We start from the raw sequence: 25,796 nt of genomic DNA on the forward strand, positions 1-25,796 counted from the left end.
AAGTAGTACTACTAATGATGTGTACTAGAACTCATAATTATTTTTGGGAGAAGGAAATTAACATAGTAAAAATATTGGACCGTGACTCTTAGAACCATAATAACCTGTATTTGTAAACTGCTTGATGATTGTTAAAGCACTTTCACATGCATTATCCTTCTTGAAATACAGACTAGTCCTTTAATAGAAGTAGAGCAGAAATTATTTAAATTGAAGTGAATCTCAGGTGGATATGTTCACTATAACTCAGCAAGAAAATGGCAAAGAACCAACTACGGCCTCCATTTTCTGGATCTTAATTTAGTGCTCTTGCCACTATAATGTAATGTCATATACTTTTGCCATAGTAGTAATAGGGGGATTGTGGCTCAGCATACAACACACTTGAATTTCATATTTTTTCAGGGAAAAGACCTGATTTTGTACACCTTCGTTGGATCTAGTCTCAGTTCTATCCTAACTGAAGATCTTTGATTATAGAAATATAGACAGAACCCCTATTCCTACATTTGATGCATGCATGCAGAATTGGCCTTTGGCCTGACACCATAATATTTTGACAAATGAAGTAATAAGCTACAGAAGCTACTGGTAGTCTAATCTACCATTCATCTCTTGCCAAGTTCATTTTAGGTAAAATCATGATAGAAATTTATATTTCTGGAGGCCAAGTTGGCTTTACTGCCTAAGTATTCCTCAGGCTGGAGAAGTCCCTGACCTGCTCCTGTCTGGGTGTCTGTTACTCATTTCCCTGTCTGGAAGTGCCCTGCAGCATTGGGCTTTCAAGGTACATTGTTTAGGGTTGGCTGAAGAGGCTGGAAGGGGATATTTCCAGTTTGCGTTGCATACTTTGTGCTTCAGAACATCCCCTACACCCTCCCACTGTGCCTTGTTGTTTGTTCAGTGATAAAAGGCTCTCCCTGAAGCACAAAATCAGTGTCCAAATCCAATTATATATTTAGTAGACACTTAGTATTTTTTTTAGAATGTTTTTTGTGGTACTAAGATCAATAGCGTAGAAATGAAAATATTTTTTTCATGTAAAATAGGAAGAAAATGGGGACAAAGTAAATAAGTAAATAAGAATAGTTATATTGTAGTATGTCATTGAAAACAATATATTCCAAATCTTTTTTCATCAAAGATGCTAATAATATAATGAGTAGGAAAAGCTAGTTGCAGAGCTGTGTGAATACTATGATCCTAATTTCTTTTAAAAAGTATGAGTGAGGGGATCCCTGGGTGGCGCAGCAGTTTGGCGCCTGCCTTTGGCCCAGGGCGCGATCCTGGAGACCCGGGATCGAATCCCATGTCAGGCTCCCGGTGCATGGAGCCTGCTTCTCCCTCTGCCTGTGTCTCTGCCTCTCTCTCTCTCTCTCTCTCTCTGTGTGTGTGACTATCATAAAAAAAAAAAAAAGTATGAGAGTATGAGTGAAAAAAGTACCAATAATCATGTGTAATTATTATTGTGTTACCAGGCACTGTTGTGCTTCATGTGTGTATTAACTCATTTAATGCTCTCGTCAACCCAAAAAGTACTCTTGTTATCTTTTTTTTTAGAGATGAAGAAATTGAGGTACAGAAAAGTAAGTTGCCCAAAGTTACATACGAAGTTTGGGAGTCACCACTAAGTGAAAAGACACCAGAACATCATTAATGATTATCTCTGGATTAATGGTGTTATAGGTCGACTTAATTCTTTATATCTCCAATGCATGTCTCTGCTCTTTATATTATTGGAAATAGCACTTAAAAAAGAAATGAAAGTATGTTTGGGATCTAGAAAAACAGTGAGAACATTTGTAGGTTTGAATTTCAAGGATGCTTTCTTTCTCCCTTATATCTGAAATAGAGATTATACTTTATTAAGAGGGGGAAAAGACACAAATACCACCACTTTCTATCAGTACACTCTCCCTGAATGATAACCTAGGAGTATATGTGTTTAACAATTTTCTTTTATCAATAAAGAAAATGAGACTTTTTTAGTTAATAATTAAACACAACAAAGCCCAATCCAGGAAACTGGCTTCTGATCAGACCCGGTTTTGTTTGAATACTCAAATCCTTCACTGGTAATAGAGAGTGTAAAGGCACATACGCAGTAGAACATCTCCAGGAGATGTACACTTTCCTCTCTGGCAAATAGAGCCTCAAAGGCAAAAATATTTCAAGAACAATATATTTTATTATGTTGTATATTATTTTCTGGTTACTTAACTTTTCAGCCCTTCTTTCTTGCTTTCGTTTCTGCTCTATCTTTCCCTTCAAAAAACAACCAACTTCTCCCTCTGCCTGTGTCTCTGCTTCTCTCTCTCTCTCTCTGTGACTATCATAAATAAAATAAAAATTAAAAAAAAAAAAACAAAAAAAAAACAACCAACCAGCCATGCAACCAACCCACTGATTAGCTTCAATTTGTTGAAAGTTGGTAACATTTTTAGTTTTATTAGTGATAATAGCTCTACTTTGGCTCCTAGGTGCCAGGTACTCTGCTAAGTGCTTTGTGTGAGCCAGCGATTACAGAGCAGAGGCCCATGGTCCGCATGTGGCTCATGGTTTGGTCAAAACAGTGTAAGCCCACAGTGTTTGGAATAAGATTGAATTACTTGGAGATAAGATCAGAAAATTTTGATTTCCGGTTTTTTTGTTGAAAAGAATTGGAATACGTCACAGCACAGCACTGGTAACCCCCTTAATTATATTCCTTACCAGGCTCCTGTTGTCTCTTTTCATTATGGACCTCTGATATTAGTTATGTAATCTTCTGAGGTATTGAAAGCCCACTTAGGGACACCTGGGTGGCTCTTTGGTTGAGTGTCTGCCTTTGGCTCAGGTCATGATCCAGGGGTCCTGGGATAGAGTCCTGCAAAGGGCTCCCCATGGAGAGCCTGCTTCTCCCTCTGCCTGTGTCTCTGCCTCTCTCTCTCTATCTCTGTGTCTCTCATGAATAAATAAATAAAATCTTTAAAAAAAAAAAAAAGTCTGCTTAAGCTAGAGAGAGAAGTGGCTGGGTCAAAGATCTACCATTAGTAAAAAGCACTATTGGATGGACATCATCATCGCTGTTAGGCACGAATTTTATTGTTCATGCCATGATCTTTTGTCAGCATCTTAGCCAAATGAGATAGATTTTTAAGTTTTTTAGTCCCTTATCTTCTGAGGAAGGCTCTGTCTGGTACCTGCATTTCTTTGGAAATTTGGAGAAATTTCTGCCTCTTGAGGCTGAGGCAGAAAATGATTGGCTTGAAAGGAGCCATGGTTTTGAGAATAACATAGTTTGAGAGTGAGAATATCAGTTATGGGATCCCAGTGGTTGTCAGATGCTGAGAGTACTTGGGAAGTCTCAGCCATGTTACTGTTCCATGTGGTTAATGGTATGGTAATGAGCAGGGGTCTGTGTTTGTTCTCCTAAGATAAGTCACTATTTCAGGACTTTTAGAAGTAAGAAATTCTACCCATTACTCTTTCAACTCTGTGCAACTGTTTTTCTTTTTAAAATAGACCAAAATACATTAATTTTTCCCCCCACTGTATAAACATATACTAAAGAACAAGGAGGGTGGCCCTTGTTTATTTGAGCAGCCCAGGTAGTGGGCGTGAAAGCATTTCCCAGTCATGGGCTGGCAAGGCCTGGCCTCATTTGTGCTCCCACGGGAAGCAACACAGTAAGCAATGTTGTGCTTATAAACAACAGACAGTGAGGTACACGTCTTGGCTGGATTCCAGGTGGTTTCTGGTTGTTTAGTTGCTAATGATGTCAGAGTACCTAGGTCTCTCCACATGCATGCATCCTCTCTGGATGTTGCTTCCTCAGGAGAGGGTGTGTCTTGTAGCTCTGACACAAAGACAATTTGAGTGTATTTTGGCTATAGACCAAAAGCTGATATTCAGAAGTGAACAAAAAGCCAATATGTACTCAACAAAGGGTTTATTGATATAGTATCTGCTCCTTGATGCTTGAAGATTTAGTTACATATACTAGATAAAAGCTTTCTGGTTTTTCCCTGTCTTTGGAAAACATTTTCAAAATGAGCAATTATGTTGGGACCTCATTTTTCTCTCCATAGAACTCACCAAGTGATTAAAAATTATCTCCAGTTGGTTTTAAACTAAAAATAAGGTATATTTTTTCCTTTTTTTTTTTTTTTTTTTTTTAACATGACGGGGATACTGGTTAACCAAAAGCTTTTATGAGTTGGTAGTGTCATAGGGATATGGAAAACTTTAATGAGAATCGAGTGGTCAGACTACATTCAAAGTCCTAATTTCTGGATTTAAAATCTTACTGAAGATTTCTAGTACTTACCCTTTGTTACAGTGGGAAATGCATAGATGTTTTAAATATTCTTTTTCCTAATATTGGCATTTTAGGCAAGTGGCTGTTAGAAAGAGGTAGGCTTTCCTTGAGGAAGGAGGCCTGTGCCAGAGCAGATAGGGCAAGTTAGGATTTGCCTTAATAAGTCTTTTGGGGAACGTCTCTGCCATGTGGAGTTTGTTTTTTCGGACCTATAAATAGAAAGGAAACGAAGACAATTTTGGCTCAACTGTCCTCTGAGCCACAGGAATTTATTCAAATTTTGTGTTTGTTGCAGCTAGCTAGCTAGCTTTCTCTCTTCCCCTTCCCTTTCTGTCTTTTATTTGCTTCCTTTCTTTTTTCCACCTTGGGATAAGGATGAGTAAATTCCATCTTTGTGATCTAAAAGAGAGTATATGTGATGGTGTGACTCACTTGTGTAGTAATATAAAGATGAGATTCTGGCTCCATAAATATTAAATACTTAAGGAATTTTCATGCACGGTTCCCCAGTTATTTTGATTCCATGATGGATTTTTTGTTTTGTTTTTAAATCTTCTTGTTCCTCTTACTTAGAGATTCTCCATCAGGCTGCAGGATGGCATAGGGATGAAGAAATTTTTTCTTTCCAGTAAGGGGCAGTGACCCCTGGAGGATGGGGTGTGGGGAAATCCAGAATCCCAGATTGGAAAAAATAGATTGAAAAAATAATAGAGCTTTTACCTAAAGAGTCAAAATAGAGAACATTATTCTCATAAGCTTTTTAAATTAAAGAAAGTAAAAAAAAAAAAAAAAAAAAAAAAGAAAGTAAAGGACTTTCTCAGATTACAGTCAGTAGTGACCGACATCTTTATATACGTATTACATCTAAGTATGAAGCAGAGAGAGAAGAGTATGTGGACAGATGGCAGGAAGTAATAAAGCCATAATTACAGACAAAAGAGAGTAAAGGGAAGAAAGAAAAAAAAATTAAGTTTTGGAGGAATTTGTAAAGCTAGCACAGAATATGCTTAAATATGTGTGTGCTGCCTCACTCACGTTCATACCTGCTTCTCTCCCAGCTCTTAAAGATCGTTTCTGTTTTAAGAACCTAGATTTAGAAAAAAACAAAACAAAACCCAGATTTAGGAACGTCTGAAATAAGTGTTGCTTGGCTTTGGTTTTTATCGTCCAACTAGTATTATGTACTAAAACTACCACACCTATACTTGGGAAGCCAAAGGTTTGAGAAATTAGGATTAAAATGGTTTATTAGAATAGTGCTCTAAAAGTGTTAACTCAAAAACGCCGTCCCAAGAAATGTGTAAGTTCTTAAATATCTGTCTGATGTTTTAAGAATTGCTAGAATATAAAAATTCCTTTTGTTTCCTCATTTTTTCCCTCAAACTGAAATAAATTTAAAAATTACAATAAAGTATACTTACATTTAATTTTATAGCAAGCTACTGAGAGACTAAAAAATAGTTTTAAGTGAGTATATTTCTTTTGTACAATAATGGCTTCTGTCTATAAAATTATTTAAGGTTTTGTTTTTTTTAATTTCTTGGAGTATTGAATGTTATGTAAATTTGTAGCACAAAACGATTCTTCTTTCATCAGTGTAACACATGCGTATTTTTTTAAGTTTTTTTTTTTAATTATTTCAGAGAGAGAAGGAGGGAGGAAGGGAGAAAAGTGAGAGCAGAGGGAGAGGCAGAGCAAGAAGAAGAAAAGCAGACTCGCCACTGAGCACAGAGCCTCAGGCTTCATCTCTTGACCTAGACAGCAGGACCTGAGGCAAAACCAGAAGTCAGACGCTCACCTGACTGAGCCACCTAGGCCCCCCCTCATGAGTGCAACGCATACATCTTCAGGCTTTTAAAATAGTGCCACTAAGGAATCTTAAAACTGTGGCTCTTTGTTTTAATAACAACAAAAATGGATGACACTCTTGGCACTTGACCCCAGATAGTGTGAAACTAAGCCAAGGACTAGAAGTTCTCTACTTTCAGGTTGAGTGGCCTAGGGCCATGGGGTTGATTGTAGTCGTGTTGGGGTGGCCTGCCTTGAGAACAAAGTGGTTTCCTCGCGCTTGTTTGTTGGTTGAGCTTGATAGTTGCTCTTAGCCACTTGGATCTCCTTGGTGATGTGGTGATGCTCGTCAAGCAGTTGTAGTATTTCCCATGCATAGAGAAGTATTTTGCATTTTACTAAGCTTTTTTTTTTTAATCCTCCAAAACCAGTAAGTGATCCTAATCACATATACATGTTTTCGATCACTTTGATATGTGACCAGTTAAAAAAATTTCCTCTTTAATAAAGTCTTACTAGCCAGATAGTAGGAATTTAATTCTTTACGTTGTTACCCCTCTCCCCCTTTTTTGGCCACGTAGTTTCTTTGTACAGTGAAAAATTTTCAAGCTTACATTAAAATCTTATGCCTCTCCCTAGAGGAAACTACTTTTAAAAGTTTGATGTATATGCTCCCAAGCATTTCCCATCATGGAAGACTTTCCATGAAGGTACATGCATCCCTAATTCTTTTTTTTTTTTTTTTTTTTTTTAATAGAACACTTCACAGATTTGCCAGTCATTCTTGTACAGGGGCCATGCTAATCTTTTCTGTATCATTTCAGCTAATTCATTGTTTTTCATGGCTATATTATTATTCTAAAATATGGCTGTACCATAATTGAATTCTGACTATTGATATTTGTTTTTTTTTTCTAATTTTTTGCCCTTAAAGTCAATAGAGCAGTCAGATTCTTTGTATATATAGTTTTTGGTATATGTGCAAGTATTTCCATTTGGTTGGATTCCTAGGAATAGAATTGCTAAATGATATTGTAGCTCATAGAAGTAGACATTTCCCCCAAGGATGTATGAAAATGAGCATTTTTCTATGTATCTTTGCCAATATTAGACATATGCATCTTTTCCCCTGGTTTGGCTGTTTGATGATACCTCATTGCTCTAATTGGTATATCTCCAACTAAAGTGGAGGTTGCATACTTTTTCATATATTTATTGGTTTTTTTTTTTTTATCTTTTATGATTGCCCTTTTAGTATCTTTTCTAGTGGCTTTTAGTTGCTTTTCTGAGGAGCTCTGTATATGTTAAGTAATAATCCTTTGTTATATATGTTGCAGATATTATCTCCTGCTCTATCATTTATATTTCTTGGTATCTTTTGCCAAACAGTTTTCTATTTTATATAGTCATATTTGTTTTTTTTCTTTAAAACTTTTGAATTTGGTGTCTTCTTTTAGGGAGGCCTTTTCCATCCCAAGATTATACACAGTTTCTCCCTTATTTCCTTTGAACACTTTTTTTAGTCCAAAAAACTTGCTCTTTATCAATTTGGAATTAATGTGTTAAATAGGAGGCAGAACTATAACCTTTTTTTAGACATGAACAAGTTATTCCAACACCATTTATTCAATACTCAGATTTTCTTATATTCTTAATTCTCATATGTAGATGCATTTGTTTTTGTACTTCTTATCATTCTATCGATGAGTTTATTCCTATTCTGGCATCATGTTTTGATATCTGGTAGGGAAAGTCCTTCCTTTCTTCTTTTTCGAAAATTTCTTAACCAACCTCAAGCATTTATTTATTTTTCCAGAAGAACTTTTATAATCTATTAAGCAAAATCTTAATGCTTATTTAAATGGTATTTCATGCTTTGGTTTTATTTTAATATATGATTTATTCATTCAGTAATCTGTATCTTTTTTTCTTCCTTTTTTTTTTCCTTTTTTTTACATTTCAGAGTCCTGTGTATGGAAACTCACATGAGTCAGTTCAGTCTAGAAGGGTAGTAATTTCTCATAATATGGACAAAGCTCTGAAAGAAGGTAAGGATTAAATGAGAGCATGTAATTACCATGTAAAACAATTCATTATGTTCTAATGGGAAAATTGTAATCTCTAACAAATTTATATATCCTTCTTGTCTGTGTATAGCATTAGGAATTTTTACGATGACTGAATAAATACATCTATGTTTTAGTTGAGTAGGTGGGATTAAAATATTTAAGTAGAATTTCCAGAATTTTATTTTTTCAATGTTATCATTGAGCAGAAATTTTTAATTTTGATGACATTTAATTTACTAATTGTTTTTACTTTCTGTTCTCTAGATAGGATACTTTTTATTTATCAAGTTCGCTGACTGTTTTTCCATCATTTTAAATCTGTAGTTAAGTGTATCTAGGTAATTTTCTAAGTTTCAAATATTGTACATCTTCTGTCTAGAATTTCTATTTGGCTCTCTGCTGAGATTTCTCCATTTGTCATTTATTATGGCCATCTTTATCTTTAATTTCTTGAACATATTTAATATAGTTGCTTTAAAGTCTGTATGCAAAGTCCAAAATATAGGCCATCTTGGAGCTGGTTTCTCTCCATTGGTTTTTCTCTTAAGTATGAGTTATTTTTGTTTGTTTCTTCTCAGGTCTTCCTGTTTTTGAGTGTATCCTGAACAATGTGAATGCTACTTTCTAGACATTCTAGTTTCTGTTACATTCCTCTGAAGAATGTTGATTTTTGGTCTAGTATGCAGCTTAATTTTTGACTGTTCACCTTGAGGGTACTTGGTTTTCCACATATTTTTCAGGCAGGTCTGCTTGGATTTTTGTCCTTAGTCTAAGGTGAATCCTTCAATCCTGGGACATTGGCTTAAGTCATCTGGTTCCCTTACACAATTTCAATGGGAAATCCATGGTTACACCTCTAAGTGGACAAGACTCCAGCTCCAGACTCTGGCTCTCCGTGTTGGACAGCAATCAAAGTATCTGCACAGCTCTTTAAGTTTTCTAGCTGTTGTTCTGAACTGGTCTCCTTGCAGTCTTACCTCCATACATGTGTAGGGCAGAGTCAGCAATGGGTTTGAAAGTTTGTAATCCGGGTGTTGTGGCTCCATCTTTTTTTGTATTTCCTGCCTTTATTTTCAGCTGCTTTGGCAGTTCCTAACTCTGTTTTCTGACATATTAGGTTAAAAAAAGCATCAGATGTTCAGTCTAAGTTTGAACTGCCTTGTGCATCTAGGACTGTTGAGAGCTTCTGGGGAAAGTTAAATAAACATTTGTACCAGCACTAGTCTCTTCTATCAAGGGTGGATTTTCCCTTCAGTTTCTCTAACTTTGCTCTCCAGTGCCTTTAAATAGTTAATTAATTTTTTTTTTTCTAGAATTCCTAATGGTTTTATGTAGGAAGGTTAGTCTGATATAAGCTATTCCACCATCCCTGGAATTGGATCTCTTTCTTTTAGTTGTGGTAAAATACACATAACGTAAAATTTACTATCTTAACCATTTTTAAGTATATCATTCAGTAGTTTAAGTACATTTATGTTGCTGTGTAAAGTCTTTAGAACTCTTTACATCTTACAAGACTGAAACTCTACCTATTGAGCTACAATACCCTCTTCACTCTTCCCCAGATCCTGGTAATCACCATTCTACTTCCTGTCTCCATGAATTTGACTGTAGGTGCTACATCTAGGTTAAGTCCTATAGTATTTGTCCTTCTGTGTTTAGCATATTTACTTAGCATAGTATTCTCAAGGTTAATCCATGTTTACAGGATATGTCAGAGTTTCCTTCCTTTTTAAGGTTGAATAACATTCCATTTTGTGTATAGAACTACATCTAAAAAAATATTTTTATTTTTTTAAGTAATCTCTCCATCCACCATGGGGCTTCAACTTAAGACTGTGATCAAGAGTCCCATGCTCTACTGACTGAGCCAGCCAAGGCCCCCTCATAACCACATTTTCTTTATCCATGCATTCATCAATGGATATCTGGGTTGCTTCCATCTTTTGGTTATAGTGAATGTGTTGCCATGAACATGGGTATATTTTAATTTTTTAAGACTGTGAAGTTTCTCTGCAATTGAGATAGCATGTTTATTTTCCATAGACCAATTTGTTTCAGAAATTGGGGGGGAAAAAAAGACAAGAGTTGAGGCCTGGTTGACAAAAACCAAAACAGAACAAAACCAAAAAACCTCCAAGTACGTTATCCTCAGGCTAATACTTGTGCAATATTTTATTTTGAAAGAATAGTATTAGCCAAAGCCTTTGGGTAAGAGCTTTGGTTAATTATACTTTGGTACAATTATTTTTTATTTATTTTTTTCCCCTGCTATATTCTTAATGTTTACAATTTCCTCTCCTTTTGTTTTAAGCAAAATGATTTTCAGTGAAGTTGAACATTATATCATCTACCAAAAGAAGAGCTAAAGGCTGCTATAAAGTTGGTTATGAGGGACGCCTGGGTAGCTCAGCAGTAGGGCGTCTGCCTTTTGCTCAGGGCATGATCCCACCGTGCTGGAATCAAGTCCCACATCCGGCTCTCTGCATGGAGCCTGCTTTTCTCCCTCTGCCTCTGTCTCTTGCCTCTCTCTCTGTGTCTCTCATGGATGAATGAATAAAATCTTTTAAAAAATATACAAAAAAAAAATAAAGTTGGTTATGAGAGTAAACTGTATGCATCTGGCAGTTGTTAAAAACAACAATAAACTAAAACCAAAATTGTCTTCCAAAAAGTTTTGGACATTTTATTTAATGAAGAATTAGAATCTAGAAATACATATTGAGAAAGTTAAGAGGTTGCATAAATATTTAGAAAACTTGTAGTGATTATAATATGCATCTCTGGAGTATTTTAATTTGCATTTCTAAGCCCTGGCACCAGAATATTTAATTGAAATTCTGAATGTTATTAGCTAGCTATGGTAGACTTGTGTTGATAAAATTGAGAGTCTCTTGGTATGCTTGCAAAATGTAATAGCAGGTACACTTTTTAAGTAAGGCTGCAGTAACTTGAGTTCAGTTGACATGAAGTACTTATGAACTATTTAATGATTTCCCACTAAAGTTAGTTTGAAGTACATAACATAATTATTCCATTTTACCTTTATGTATTTGTTTTACTCTCTTCAGAATATGAATTTTAAAAATAAATTTATTCAATGAGTTGAGTAAAATACAAGGTGTGTATGTGTATGCATGTATAAATGTTTGTGTGTGGATTTTTTTGTTGTTGTTACTAATGTATTCTTTTGTTTTAGTTCAATATAAATAAGGATTTGTCCTAAATCTTTACAGATTGAATTACAAAGAAAAAAGGAGTAATATTTAAAAGTGCAGATCAAAATAATAGTTTGGCTTTCTGTGAAACAGTAAGAATTATTACTATCATTTTTTAAAGATTTTATTTATTCATGAGAGACAGAGAGGCAGAGACAGAGGGAAGCAGGCTCCCCACGGGGAACCTGATGGGGGTCTCCATCCCAGGACCCCAGGGTCACGATCTGAACCAAAGGCAAACACTCAACCACTAAGCCACCCTGATGCCCCAGTAATAAGAATTATTAAAGCTGCACGTTGTGCCTGGCTGGCTCAATTGGTGGAGCATGTGACTTTTAGTCTTGGGATTGTGAGGTCAAACCCCACATTGTATGTAGAGGTTACTTAAAAATTTTCCAAAAAAAAAAAAAAAAAATTACTGTTACAAATGCTGGAAGTTAAATGGCATACCCAGGGAAGATGATTGAAGTATATTATTGCTGTGCTTTGTTAGCCAATTTCAAGTGTAGGAACTGTATTTTAGGGGTTCAGATATAGTATGAATGAACCATGTTTGAGAAGTCAGAACAGGCACCTTTCTATACTACATGCTCTCAAAATTTTTTCCAAGTTATATTCCCAAGAAGACTGACAGGAGATAGAAAAAAAGACTTTAGAAAATCTTTATGAGAATTAAATCTCAGATATTATAGCCTAGTTTTTTACTAAGCTACCCTGAATTACCTCACTAATGTGGACCAGAGAATATAGTTTAGTAATGAGTACCTGCTATTTGCTCAGGAGAACTTTCAATTTAAATTCTTGAATTGAAAATACAGTTCTTTGTAAGATCTTATACTTTTCAAAGCAGTAAGGATACTGACCTCTGCACTTTGACTTGTAAAATGCTGTCCAAATGTCTTATAAATACTATTACTTCTATTACTTTTTGGGATGTCTTCACAAGTGCAATTAATTTTATATGTACATTTCCAAATGAACATATTTCTGTTACTTTTGATTGGCTTTTAATACTTTTTCTGAATTTCAAGGGTAAATGTGTCTATAAAACAGTGTCCAGGTTATACAAAAGGCCATAACTTGAGCAATCATGATAACAGAAGATATTACAAGGTCATTGTCCAAGTCTAACAGAGCTTTCAGTTTCTTTGGACCTTGCCCTAGATAAGGTGAACCTGATGTGGTGATCTCTTTTACTAGGTCCTCTGTGGCCATTTCCAGAGGATGTTAGACTGTAAGAATGAGATGGTGCACAGGAAGCAGAGCCTGCTCTTGAAAGACTGTGACTCTCCTACCTTCCCCTTATACCTCTAGCCTCTGTTAGGCTCAACCCTTCTAGTTGATGACTCTACCCAGTGGTGTGAAATGCGTATACATTTTTTTTTTAATTTTTTTTAAATTTTTTTATTTATTTATGATAGTCACAGAGAGAGAGAGAGGCAGAGACACAGGCAGAGGGAGAAGCAGGCTCCATGCACCGGGAGCCCGACGTGGGATTCGATCCCGGGTCTCCAGGATCGCGCCCTGGGCCAAAGGCAGGCGCCAAACCGCTGCGCCACCCAGGGATCCCTGCGTATACATTTTTTATTGAATAAATGAACACATCAATCAGTGACATACACTAATAACCCCAATTTCCCCAGAAGTTGGCTTTCCTTCCACACGCAGATAGTAATTACTAATTGTATTTTGCAAACAGTAGAGTGCCATCTATATGAATGATGGAATTATTGTTATCCTTACTACCATTAGGCCAACTTCTGGTTGAATGAATACTCTTTTCTTTGTTCCAAGGGGCTCAGGTCATGGATGTTTATGACCCAAAGGGCCTTATCTCTTGAGCAGGGAAGAGACTATCTTAAATAGCTCTGGGGTAAAGGTGGAGGTAGAAAAATAGCTCTCATGGAACTCTCTCTCACACTATTTCCTTAGTTTGAGTCCTTCTTTGTTCTGAAAATTTATAGGTAGGGATTACCTAATATCACATTATCTAGACTAACATAGTAGCCCTTTTTTTTTTTTTTTTTAGGATTTTATTTATTTATTCATGAGAGACACAAAGACAGAGAGAGAGGCAGAGACACAGGCAGAAGGAGAAGGTGGCTCCACGTAGGGATCCCAAGATGGACCTTGATCCCGGGTCTCCAGGATCATGCCCTGGGCCGAAGGCGGTAAACCACTGAACCACCCGGGCTGCCCTCATGGTAGCCTTTTTAACTGGTCTTCTCACTTACAGTTCTTCCCTCCTTTGTGACCCTAAATCCTCTTTTTGCATTAATCTAGAATTAAAGTTCTAAACATGTTCCGTTCTCTGTAATCTTCAGTGATTCCTTTTTACCTGCTTGTTTTGAGAGCAGTCTAGAAAATAGATGTGATAATAGCACTTGAATTTTAGTTGGCTGCTGTAATGTGTTTAGAAGAAAGTCTTTGCTTGCCAGTGAGGATAAATGTTCTTTCATTTCTCATTGTGGTTTGTTTTATTATTTATGCTTGTTTCTTAGAAGAGATCATAAGATAATTTTATCATGAATTTCTGTGTCTCTTCAAGTTGACCCATTGGGTATATTTTAAATATTTTGTTCATATGTGTACTTGTATATAAATGAGTACATGTAGCCACATAATATATACTTAGAATCAAGGCTTTGTTTCATACTTTTCTTCCCCCTCACCCCCCAACATGGGTCTCAAACTCATGACTGGAGATCAAGAGTCACATGCTTTATGGACTGGGCCAGCCATGTGGCCCTGTTTCATACTTTATATATTTGTTACATTTTAATAATACTTAAAGGTGTACTGATAAGCTATTGACAGATTTGTTAGTCCCAGGTGTATTTTCTGTTACTGAGTTGAGACTTACCAGTATTCATTTTTATCAATTCCTAACTAAAATATAGTATCAGAGGAGTATTTTAGAGCTGTCTTAATTAGCATATGCAGTGTGGTTAACAAATGTAATGGGAAATTATGTAGATGAATATGCCCTTACATAAATCCTTTAGCATGCTAAGAAGATTTTAAAGATATTAAGTCTCTTATAATTCATTTTGATTTCCCTCCATAATTTGAAACTAAATTTTAACAAAAGGAAAAATGCTTCTACTTCCCAAAGGTTTTGGGTTGTAGATTTATTTGCTACTAGTTAAAAATTCTGTGGTATGAAAACTTTGCTTAATAAAAGAGTAAGGGAGAAAGAATTGCAAATGAATGATCAGCAGTGCTCTGTTGTAAGGGTGGCTCTTACCAGAAGAAGGATATAAAAGCCTTGCAGACAAGGGTCTGTGGAAGTTATGATTCAGCCCCTATCTCAGGAAGTAATTTTTTCTATGTCATCCTTGTCCATAGGATATTCAGCTTGTTAAAAGTTTCTTATGATGGAATATTCACTATCTACTGTGAATCTTGAACAGCTTTAATGTTTTTATTCAGTTCCTCCTAATGTTAAACAGAAAAAACAATTTTTCTTTTTTTTTTTTAATTTTTATTTATTTATGATAGTCACACACACACAGAGAGAGAGAGAGAGGGAGAGGGAGAGAGGCAGAGGCAGAGACATAGGCAGAGGGAGAAGCAGGCTCCATGCACCGGGAGCCCGACATGGGATTCGATCCCGGGTCTCCAGGATCGCGCCCTGGGCCAAAGGCAGGCGCTAAACCACTGTGCCACCCAGGGATCCCAGAAAAAAACAATTTCTTATGATTTCTACCCATTGGTCCTATTATTGCCTTCTAGGGTAATTTTTTAAAGTACAACCATTTGCATATATTTTTTCTTTTTTTTTTTTAAGATTTTATTTATCTATTCATGAGAGACACAGAAGAGAGAGACAGATTTATAGGCAGAGAGAGAAGCAGGCTCCCTGTGGGGAGTCTGATGTGGGACTTGATCCTGGGACCCCAGGATCATGACCTGAGCTGAAGGCAGAAGCTCAACTGCTGAGCCACCTAGGTGCATATATTTTTTATCATTTAAATATGTTTTAAACAAGCTGGATGTGTAATGGACAAAGACGGTTTTTCAGATTTCTCATGTCTTTCATTCATGTGACTTGATTAGTTCAACCTCCGTGCAGGACTACTGTGTGCTGAGTCGGAAGAGCCTTTGGCTGGCAGATATACCTATTTGACTTTGAGCAAGTTATTTCACTTCTTGGAGCCTCTATTTGTGCTCTGTTGTAAGGGTGAGAATTGAGAATATAACTCAATTACTGTGTAAGAACCATGGTCTATTTGTTGCCAACAAGTGAGATTATGGAATTAGCATATTCCTGTTTTTGTCCTAATTTCTTAAACATCCAGGTCAGAAACCACTTCTGCTTTCTCCTAAATGGAATAGTCCAATTAGGAATGAGATGTGGCTACTTTTTGTAAAATCTAGAGAATATAACAACCATTTATTTGTTCAAATTAATATCTGGGGCAGCCTCAGTGGCTCAGTGGTTTAGTGCCACCTTCAGCCCAGAGTGTGATCCTGGAGACACGGGATCGAGTCCCACATCAGGCTCCCTGCATGGAGCCTGCTTCTTCTCCCTCTGCCTGTGTCTCTGCCTCTCTCTCTTTATGTCTCTCATGCATAAATAAATAAAATCTTCAAAAAAGAAAAAAAGACTTGCAAGTTAAAAAAAAAACCCAAAAAAACAAATTAATATCTGGAAATGAGCAGAAGATAGCCAAAAGGTTTAGGAGATGATTTACTTGCTGGTTTTGCTTTTGTTTTGCCTTTTTTTTTTTTTTTTTTTTTTTTGGTGTGTGTCTAGTGGATTCTATTCTATTCTGCATTACATATGGAAGCCTTACATATTAGAATTAAATGCTGCTTTAATGAAAAATGAAAGATTGAGGTAGTATCTTTTTTTTTTTTTTTTTTTTTTTTTTGCCTTTTCAATGCCTGCCCCTTAGTCTTTGGCAGGTAATGGTTCTCTACTATAAGGCTTAGCTGTCTTAAGTGTCTTATCCCACTATGGAGTGGAATCACTCTGAAGATTTAGCTAAACCTTTGCACATATGTGTCTGTGAACAAAATTCTTGATACTCTGTTTTTGATCTATGGGATTTAAGATGCCGTTTTTTGAATTATTATAAAGCTGCAGTGCAGAAATTATAGAAATGTGGAAAAACATTGGATACACTTTCACACTTGATATTCTGAGGAAAAAAAAAACATCGCAGAATATCAGAACAAGAATGGTGCTATCTTTGACTTGTGGGCTTTTGTGCATGTATGGAATCCTCACATAGGATGAATACTAACCCTGAGCTGGAGGTTCCATTTGCTATTCAATTTTCTAACAAATATGATCTCCCTCCACCACCTCCCCAACTCCCCCCACCAAACCCATTTAAAATTGATGTGTAGCAGTCAAGGTGAATAAAATGAGCACCAAATCCTAGACTGCAGAATTATTTGAGAATTATGGGTTAGACATTTATGGACCAGGTGTGCAGTAATTCAGGATCCCAAGTTAATTTTGTTCCACAGGATTCCTGGGGACAAGGCAAAGCAAGAGGATAAACTATGATCTGAGATGATATATCATTATATCAAAATTAAGCCAAATCAAGTGGTTTTTGAAGAAGGAAAGAAAAAACCTTGAGAAATAAGCAGTGATTAAAAAATAGTATAGATATCCTTGTGCTGAAACACAGTGATGGGGAGATGAGTGTTTTGTTTTCCCCTGGTGGGGAATCACCACTTAAGTCCAGTAACATTTTCATTTTTCAGTGTTTATTTTCTATATGGTTTGAACTGCCCTGAGCAACTTGGTCACTACTATGTATAAGTAGCGATTGAGAAATGTGTCTAGTCCAAATTAAGATGTGCTGAAAGTGTAAAATACATACCAGATTGTGAAGACTTAGCATGGAAAAAGAATTTCAGTAATTGATAGTATTGATTATGTTTTGAAATAATAATATTCTGGATATATTAGTTGAAATAGATTATTAAAATTTAACCTCCTTTTTCCTATCGTAAGGTGGCTACTAGACGCTTAAAATCACATATGTGGCTCTCATATTTCTGTTGGATAGCACTGGCCTAGAGCTAAGGGTTTTTTATTTCCAGGACATAAAATTGATCTAGAATTAAGAAATACTAGAAATCTTCCAAAGAAGGTTGTCAGCCACAGATAATGCACCTGGTATGATATCTAACTTAATGGGATTCTTCCCACATTGATTGGGGTCTTTTTTTTTTTTTTTTTTTAATGATAGTCACAGAGAGAGAGAGAGAGAGAGAGAGAGAGAGAGAGAGAGGCAGAGACACAGGCAGAGGGAGAAGCAGGCTCCATGCACCGGGAGCCTGACATGGGATTCGATCCCGGGTCTCCAGGATCACGCCCTGGGCCAAAGGCAGGCGCTAAACCGCTGCGCCACCCAGGGATCCCGATTGGGGTCTTTTTAAGAGACACAAATCACCTCGTACTTGAACAAGAAAGTTTAATATAAAGAATTCTTAACCTTTAAAGGGACTTAACTACTGAGGAATAAAGAGAACTGCAAAAAATATAGGAAAAGCAGACAGTAGGAGCAGAGGAGACTCCTGGGGCCAAGGCAGAGCACTGTAAGGAGGGATATGTCTGGGAGAGGGTTCCTTCTTCACCCAGAGCTGAGATTCAGGCCTCACTGGAGAGGGCACATCCATGGCCCACGTGGTGGTGGAGAAGTCTGGGGAGATACCACAGGCTGCGGGAAGCTACTCCCAGAGTACTAGCAGAATTCTCTGGGAAGTTGCCCTTTGAGTGCCATCTGGTGCCCCACATGCTGGTGTCTGCTGCACGTTGCAGAAGCAATCAGAGAAGAGCACACAGGAACCAGGAGAAGTCCCTCTAGCATCCTGTCCCGACAGACCCTAACATGATATGAGTTGGCAAAGAAATGCTAACAGGTCCATCTCCAGTATCATAAAGCAGGGCAAAAAGGGGTGAATTTGGGGGTGAGAGGCAATAAATTAATGATTGGCAGACTCCATAAGTGTGTAGCCACTGTGTAAGATGCTTTTTTTGAGAAATTTTAGATAGTCTGACCCCAGGATAGAATATTTAAAAATTGGGCTGTCCACAAAAATTTAGGACATATGGTCCTCACATTCCCAGAATTTTAGTTGGATGTGAATCTTTTATTTTGAGATATTTTAAGAAATACCATGTCTTGTTTTATTACCTACTTTCTTTATACTTTAAACAGTGAATATTAAATAGGTCATCCGCTTCCAGTAGAAATGCAGTCTTGATGTATGCTTGTTCCATCTAAGTTTTACTCATTGCTTTGTTTATTCCTGGTAGTGTTTGACTACAGTTACAGAGATTATGTTCTGTCCTGGTATGGAAATCTCAGCAGAGATGAGGGACAGCTTTACCATCTGCTCTTGGAAGACTTTTGGGAAATTGCCAGACAGCTGCGTCACAGACTGAGCCATGTGGATATAGTTAAAGTCGTCTGCAATGATGTTGTAAGAACTTTACTCACTCATTTCTGTGACCTGAAAGCTGCGAATGCCAGGTAACTGCCCTAACACAAACAACCTCCCCCTTTTCTTTTCCCCTACATTAAAATATTTTTCTTCTATAGAAAGAGGTCAAAGTCAAGATAAAACTCTAGAATTGTCTGCCTCTTGCTGGCAGTTGGCTTGAAATGTAGATATATTGGGTGGGGGGGAACAATTATAGTGTTCTGGTAGAGTAGTTTTTTTTTTTTTTAATACCTTTAATAGAAAACCCCTTTATCGACTTCTTTAATTATGTGGAAAAACTTAAACAATGAAATGAACTTTACTGAGTCAGCACTATTATGAACTTATTTGTAGAATCATGAGTACCTAGAAGTAGAAAATTTAAACATGAGGTTTTGTTTTGTAGTGTGAAGAGTGTCTGTGAACTTACAGCTTTTAGAAAGGTTTAGAATTCACGTTTCTTTTCGTGAGTCTCGTGTTGGGAGCTCTGTTACAACACAATATCCTGAAAATTGACTTTTAGAAGAAACTCAATATTGGAGTTTGTGGGCTGTAATTAGGAATGTTTCAATGTGAAAATTGTGAATATTTAGGCTTGTTAGCTCCTTGTACTGTTCCGTTGACAAGATGTGTGCCTATGCGGTGACTGCCATAGCTGTGCTTATAACAAATCCTTACTTTCAGAGGTTTGCTGTTTGGGATCTTAATTGTATGTCCTCCTCTGAGTGAATGTGAGAATGCCGAATTACAGCACTTCTAACCTTTGCACATAGGAGTTGTCTTACTGAAAGAAAGGAGTGGCCTTCTGTCTGCTTGGAGATGGACTCAGTAGGAAGGGGGCTCCTTATGGTTAACGTAGCCTATTCTCACTAATGCTCTTCTACCTCTCAGAAGAGAGGGGGTATCAGAAAAATACAAATGAGGACAAAAATGCATTGGCATCCTTTGGGCAGGTGGTAACTCTCCTTTTCTTCTAAGAAGCCCTGCCGTGGGAGTTTATCATTGAGCATTCCCTGTTCTGCACTGTGCTATTATTGCTCAGTGGGGGCTACTTGCTAAATGGCATTGTGCAGTAGCATTTCCCAGTTCTCCCAGTATTGCCTCTTGCCATGAGTCGTTCTCTCTCCCAGAGTCTGTGTAGCACAGTCTTATGAGATCAAAATTTACAGAGCCATCATGTGGCTGATGTTTTCCAGCTTGCTCCCCCCAGTATTTTGCAATTTTTAAAAACTGTGACCCATAATAAGAAATACATTTTATATTGTGACCCAATTCATAAAATAATACCTTATTACCTGTGATAACTGATATTTTTATGTTAACTTTTTTTTAATTGTGTTTGAGACAAATAAAATTTTATTTTATTCCTTGTGGGTCAGCACCCATGATTTGAAAAAAATTACTGTGGAGTAGTGGTTTTCAGATTTATTTTGGTTTCAGGGATCCCTCTATACTCTTAAAAGTTATTGAAAACCTAAAAGCACTTTTTTTTTTTAAAAGCACTTTTAAAGATTATATTTTGAAGTAATCTCTACGCCCAATATAGGGCTCAAACTCATAAGCCTGAGATCAAGAGATGGATATTTTTCTGAATGACACAGCCAGGCACCCCCAAAAGCACTTTGTTTATGTGGGTTCCATCTTGTGGGGTGCTGGAGCTTGTACTGGCTCGTGAGCTGGCTGTGCACATATCTTCCCTACTTTGAATCAGTGGTATCACTTTGCTAGCTTGTAATTGGCCATGGTGGGAGTATTTACAGTGTGCAATGGCCAAATACTATAAATCAGAGCTGTTTTTCCCTTGGGGAGCCAGTTATTAAACATACCACCCGGGGATCCCTGGGTGGCGCAGTGGTTTAGCGCCTGCCTTTGGCCCAGGGCGTGATCCTGGAGACCCGGGATCGAATCCCACGTCAGGCTCCCGGTGCATGGAGACTGCCTATGTCTCTGCCTCTCTCTCTCTCTGTGTGACTATCATAAATAAATAATAATTAAAAAAGAAACACTAGAGTGAACAGATTTTGGGGAGAGGGCAGGAGTTGTATTAAAAAAAAACATACCACCCCATTTCTTTTTATACTATGGATATTTACCATGTAAGCTATTAAAACTAAGAGATTTTTTAAAGTGCACGAATACACATTACATTTCCCATTAGCCAGTAGAGTGATGGTGTCAGCACACATCAGGTAGCCTCTGGAAACTCCACTGTGCTTGTGAGAACAGGTGTGAAAAAGACCAGTATCATTTTGTATTACATAGGGGTCCCTGGGCCTCCCTTTGAAGAATGCTGTTGGTAGAGAAAGTAACTTTCAGGAAGGGAATATGTGAACTAATAAGGAAAGTGAAAGGATGAGGACTCTAGGGTGATACCCCTGGTCTCTCAAGAGCTCCAACTGCTCCTTTCAAGTGTTCAGCAACTCCTGGGAGCTCCTTCTGGTTTGCTGTGATATCTGTTGTCTAAAGTGCACCTTACTTCTGCCTGCCAGATACTGTCCAAGACTTGTTTAAACTCAGTGGAAGCTCATTTTAAAATGTTTAAACCATGGTTCAATAAAGGACAGTATTTTTAAAATCCATGTTTTATTCCAGTGAGAAGACTGATGGATTTAGGTTTGGGAGAAAAGCAAGTGGTTAGAGAAATTTAGTATTTTTATGATTATCTAATTTGAACCTGAGCACATATTTTTCATGGAGACATTTACCAGCTTCTGAAATTACTGCTTTTGTGACTAATATAAAGATATTATGGGTGAAGCATCACAATAATAGAAACAGAGAATTGATTCCATTTTAGAAACGTCTTCTCTCTGGGCTTCTAGTTTTCTTATACCAACGGTAGATTTATTTTGCTGATATCTGGGCTATGCCCAGGAGCTCTAGTTGATGATTCTTATTAAAGAAAAAAATCTACCACTGTACTCTGGGATTATAGATATTTGACAAAGTGCCAGTAGGTCACTGGTATTTTGCATAGAGATGATTATGCCCTAGAAGTGAACCCTAGAGAACTAATATCTGATTATGCATTATCTTCTACAAATCACACAATGAGACTGGCAGACAATGTGTCTAGGTTTGGTGGCTGCCTCTGCCCTTGCCTGCCCCAGGTAAACAGAGAGCCCGTGTCCTAGAAATCTCCATTGGTGTGCAGATATCTATTGGCTGCAAAATGACTCTGGCAGCCTGGGAAGCACCCAATTGAATTGGCTACTGTCAGACAAGAGAATAATAAATTGCATTAATAAAAGCAACACATACACTGGTTGACTGTTAGGCAATTGTGTGAGGCAGCTTTCCAGTCAGCTCGTGTTTATCCCCAGGCCGACATTCTGTTGCTGCTTTAAACACTCCAGATCATATTTAAGTCTTGCTTCTGCTTCCTGTTCCTTTGTCCCATCTGTCTTGTTCTAGCATGTCTCAGGAAAATCTAAAACTGATTCTTTTTATACTGTTTAATCAGTAGCATCTTTAATTTCATAGTCATCTTCTTAAAATCTCTTTGTGTTTGATTTACTAGTCAAGCTCAGGCATGCTGTTTAAAGGGAAAAATAATGTTTTTATTCATGTAGTCCACCTTTATCTCTGAATCCTCCCCCCCTCATCTTTGCAGTCTTTGATTTGGAGCAGTGTAGAAAGTCTGGACTTTGAGAGTCAGGTAGACCATGGGAGTTATTTCTACTGTTTATTACCTCCGACTTTGGACTCTGCATAACCACTCAGATCTTCAGTGTTTTCATGCATGAAATGCCAATGATGATATCTGCTTCTCGGTGTCGGTGGGAAGATTAAAGTCATGTTGTACATGTGAAATTTACAAGAGGTGAATGTCCTTTCGCTCATTAAGGAATGAGGACCCAGATGCAAATAGTAGGAATTGCAGTAAACAAATGACCCATCCACACTGGCAGAAGGAGGATGCTACCTAGAGATAGGCACATGGACATCTCCTGACCCAGAAGCAGCCATATGCCTCGAGATCTTTTCTTGGGTTCTGAAGTAATACTTGATGCCCACTAACTAGAGGGCATCCTAGGAATGTCTGCTTGGAGTGAGCAGAGGGATTCCAGGGAAGCCTTGGCCTCTCTTTTTTCTTTAGATCGATCTTGTTTGGCCAGCTATCTGGCTTTTTATGCTCACTCAGAAAAATTTCCCCTAACTCAGTTCTAAGAGGGAGATGAACTTGTAGGAGTCTAACTCCCAAGCTCCTTCTATTATCTGCCTTCCATTGGAACAGAGAAGGGATTGTGTATACAATGAGAGGGATTTTGATAGTATAGAAAAAAGCTTCCTGTTATTTTGGAGCCAACTTACACCAATAATTGTTAACCAAATACATATTCTAAAGTAAAGCTTTTATCCTTAAAAGCGCTTGATGTGACAAAAGTAGCATCTAGATCTTAAATATTAAAAGATCATCTCAAGCTGGCAGCAAAGAATCTAAAATAATTGAAGATGCCATTTTAAGTTTATCTGTTTATTATTTTTTTAAGTAAACTCTACCACCAGTGGCTTGAACTTATACCCTCAAAATCAAAAGTCCCGTGTTCTAAATGAGCCAGCCAGGTGCCTCTGAAAAAAGATGCCATTTTAAAATGTCAGCATATAGCAGTATATATGTAAAGGCTTATTCTTAAAATCTGTTTATTTTGTTGGCTTTGCACATTAGTATTGAACCTTTCTTGCTTGTCGTAGAAGACAAAGAAAAAATCCCTCTTTTTTAGAGTTACCTACCCTGGAAACTAATCTTCATTCTCTAGTCCAAAAATAAATTGCAAGAAACACTTCAGAGGTGCTAGTTCTAAGAGGCACCAGTATGCCTTTGTTTCATTCCTATGTAGTCCCTAGTATGATTCCTCTCACTCTGTGTAGTGTCCTCTTTACCCCCAGTATTGGCCACTAATTACTATAAGAGGTTCATAAATTTTGCTTCTTATCTGGAAGATATTAAAAAAAAAACTATCTCCCAGTCTTTCTTGAGCTGCTACTATCAAGGTACTGTGGGCAAAGGGGGTATAGAAAGTTCTACTTTCTACTCCTCTTCACTCAGATCCTCCAAATTAATGGCCGTGGGATAAGGATAGGGTCAGTGCTTATAGGGAAGCCTGTGAACATGGTACTTGGGAACCTCCCAGAAGGCAACTTGCCACCAATTTATGTAGCATCAAGTCGTGGACCCTCTCCTCAGTAGAAAACCCATAGAATTTTTATCCCATAAGTACCTAGTCAGGAAAGCTGACTAGTGACTCTGGTTATGCTTTCTTTGACTTTTTTTTTTTTTTTAATGAAGTTATAGATCATATTTAAGAAGACATCTGGGAGACTTAAAAATAATCCAGTTAAAAAAAACACCCAATACTTTGCTGTATTGTTGCTGTGATTTGGGAGTTCTGTGTAATTGTTGATGCTACTTAAGGTTTGACATCCTGAAAGGGCACACATAAGCATTTTTCTAAATTAGTCTGTGATTGAGAAAATGATTGGCTGTTGATGTTTTTGAGGAGTGGACACAGTTATTAAAATTGATGTATTGTCCATTTGAGATATTTTATAATTAATGATACGTAACCAAATTGTTTCTAGAAATTTCTTTCCTTACTCTTCCTTCTCTTCATTAATTTCTTTTAGACATGAAGAACAACCAAGGCCTTTTGTGTTACATGCATGCTTGAGGAACTCATATGATGAAGTGAGATTCCTACAAATGTGTTCTCGGGTTCTGGTGTTTTGTCTCCTTCCCTCAAAGGATGTCCAGTCTCTCAGCTTACGTATAATGCTTGCAGAAATTCTCACAACAAAAGGTAGACTTTTATAAATGATTCATATTACTAATGTGATGATTATACAAATAAATGTATACATACTAATGTGATAACACTTGATACACACCTATGCCGACCTTGCATATTGTGGGACATGTGGGAGCTAAGATACTTTCAGATTTTCAAACTTGAAGTGTCACTCAGAGATGGCATTATTTGGCCACCCATGATAAACAAGTTTTTTATGTAACATGTTGCCAAATGCATGATCCATTCTGTTATTTTGACACAGGATAATCCATCCTTATGTTCTTCACAGGTAAACATCCATTTAGGATAGCTTTTGAATTATCCAGGTCAATAACATATACATCAATGAAAGAATATCTGTACTCAAACTCCAGTGTGCATTTACCTAAGATACTTTTAAGATAGAGGATTCAAAAAAAAATTTAAAAAAAGAGGATTCGTTGATAATGCCTATACATAATTTTGTGAACCTGTAATAAATAAAAAGGAACAGTACTGCAATATAATTACTAGAGGAAGTATAGTGAGGAGGAAGGTTGGCCAGAATAAGAAAATTGGAAGAAAATATGACCTAAGAAAAATTTCTCTTACCTCAGAATCTCAAATAACATTATATTTGATATGCATTGATTGACTCTCATTTGTTATCTTTGGTCATTAGCAGATACCAAACACAGAGAAAAGGGAATTTTTAAATTTATTTTTGGACTTGACTACCCTGAGATCAACACCTGAGCTGAGATGAAGAGTTGGGACACCTAAACAACTGAGCCATTATTTATTTATTTTAGAGTGTATGAGCATATAGTGTGCTAGTGGTGGTGGAGCGGGGAGGAACAGAGGGAAAAGGAGAGAATCCTCAAGCTGACTGGATGCTGGACTCTATCCCAGGATCCTGAGATCATGACCTGAGCCAAAATCGAGTCCAGTACTTAACTGACTGAGCTACTCAGGCACCCCTGAAAAGGGGATTTTTTTTTTGGCAACTTTATTTTAATGAAGATTTGTGTTTTTTTGTATATTTTTTTTTGGAGTTCGATTTGCCAACATATAGCATAACACCCAGTGCTCATCCCGTCAGGTGCCCCCCTCAGTGCCCATCACCCAGTCACCCCGTCCCCCTGGCCACCTCCATTTCCACCACCCCTTGTTCGTTTCCCAGAGTTAGGAGTCTCTC

The 25,796-nt window shown here is 37.2% G+C and overlaps 1 protein-coding gene and 1 non-coding gene across 7 annotated transcripts in view; one reads left to right on the forward strand and one right to left on the reverse strand.

Annotated features, from left to right (window-relative positions):
* Positions 1-25,796, forward strand: part of SNX25 (sorting nexin 25) — a 142,307-nt gene that overhangs the window by 25,835 nt on the left and 90,676 nt on the right. For all 6 annotated transcript variants that reach the window (XR_012007486.1, XR_012007487.1, XM_072775975.1 and 3 more), the window contains 3 exons: positions 8,052-8,136; positions 18,661-18,877; positions 24,456-24,628. Coding sequence is in view for 4 of the 6 variants with exons in the window: in XM_072775971.1 (XP_072632072.1) it covers positions 8,052-8,136; positions 18,661-18,877; positions 24,456-24,628 (475 nt within the window). In the remaining 2 variants the exon portion in view is untranslated. The remainder of the gene's footprint in view (positions 1-8,051; positions 8,137-18,660; positions 18,878-24,455; positions 24,629-25,796) is intronic.
* LOC140605572 (U6 spliceosomal RNA) lies at positions 6,836-6,938 on the reverse strand. The gene has a single exon (XR_012008211.1). It is a non-coding gene; the product is annotated as a U6 spliceosomal RNA (small nuclear RNA).

Source organism: Canis lupus, chromosome 15 (assembly GCF_048164855.1).
Source record: "Canis lupus baileyi chromosome 15, mCanLup2.hap1, whole genome shotgun sequence".
In the NCBI taxonomy this organism is placed as follows: Eukaryota; Metazoa; Chordata; class Mammalia; order Carnivora; family Canidae; genus Canis; species Canis lupus.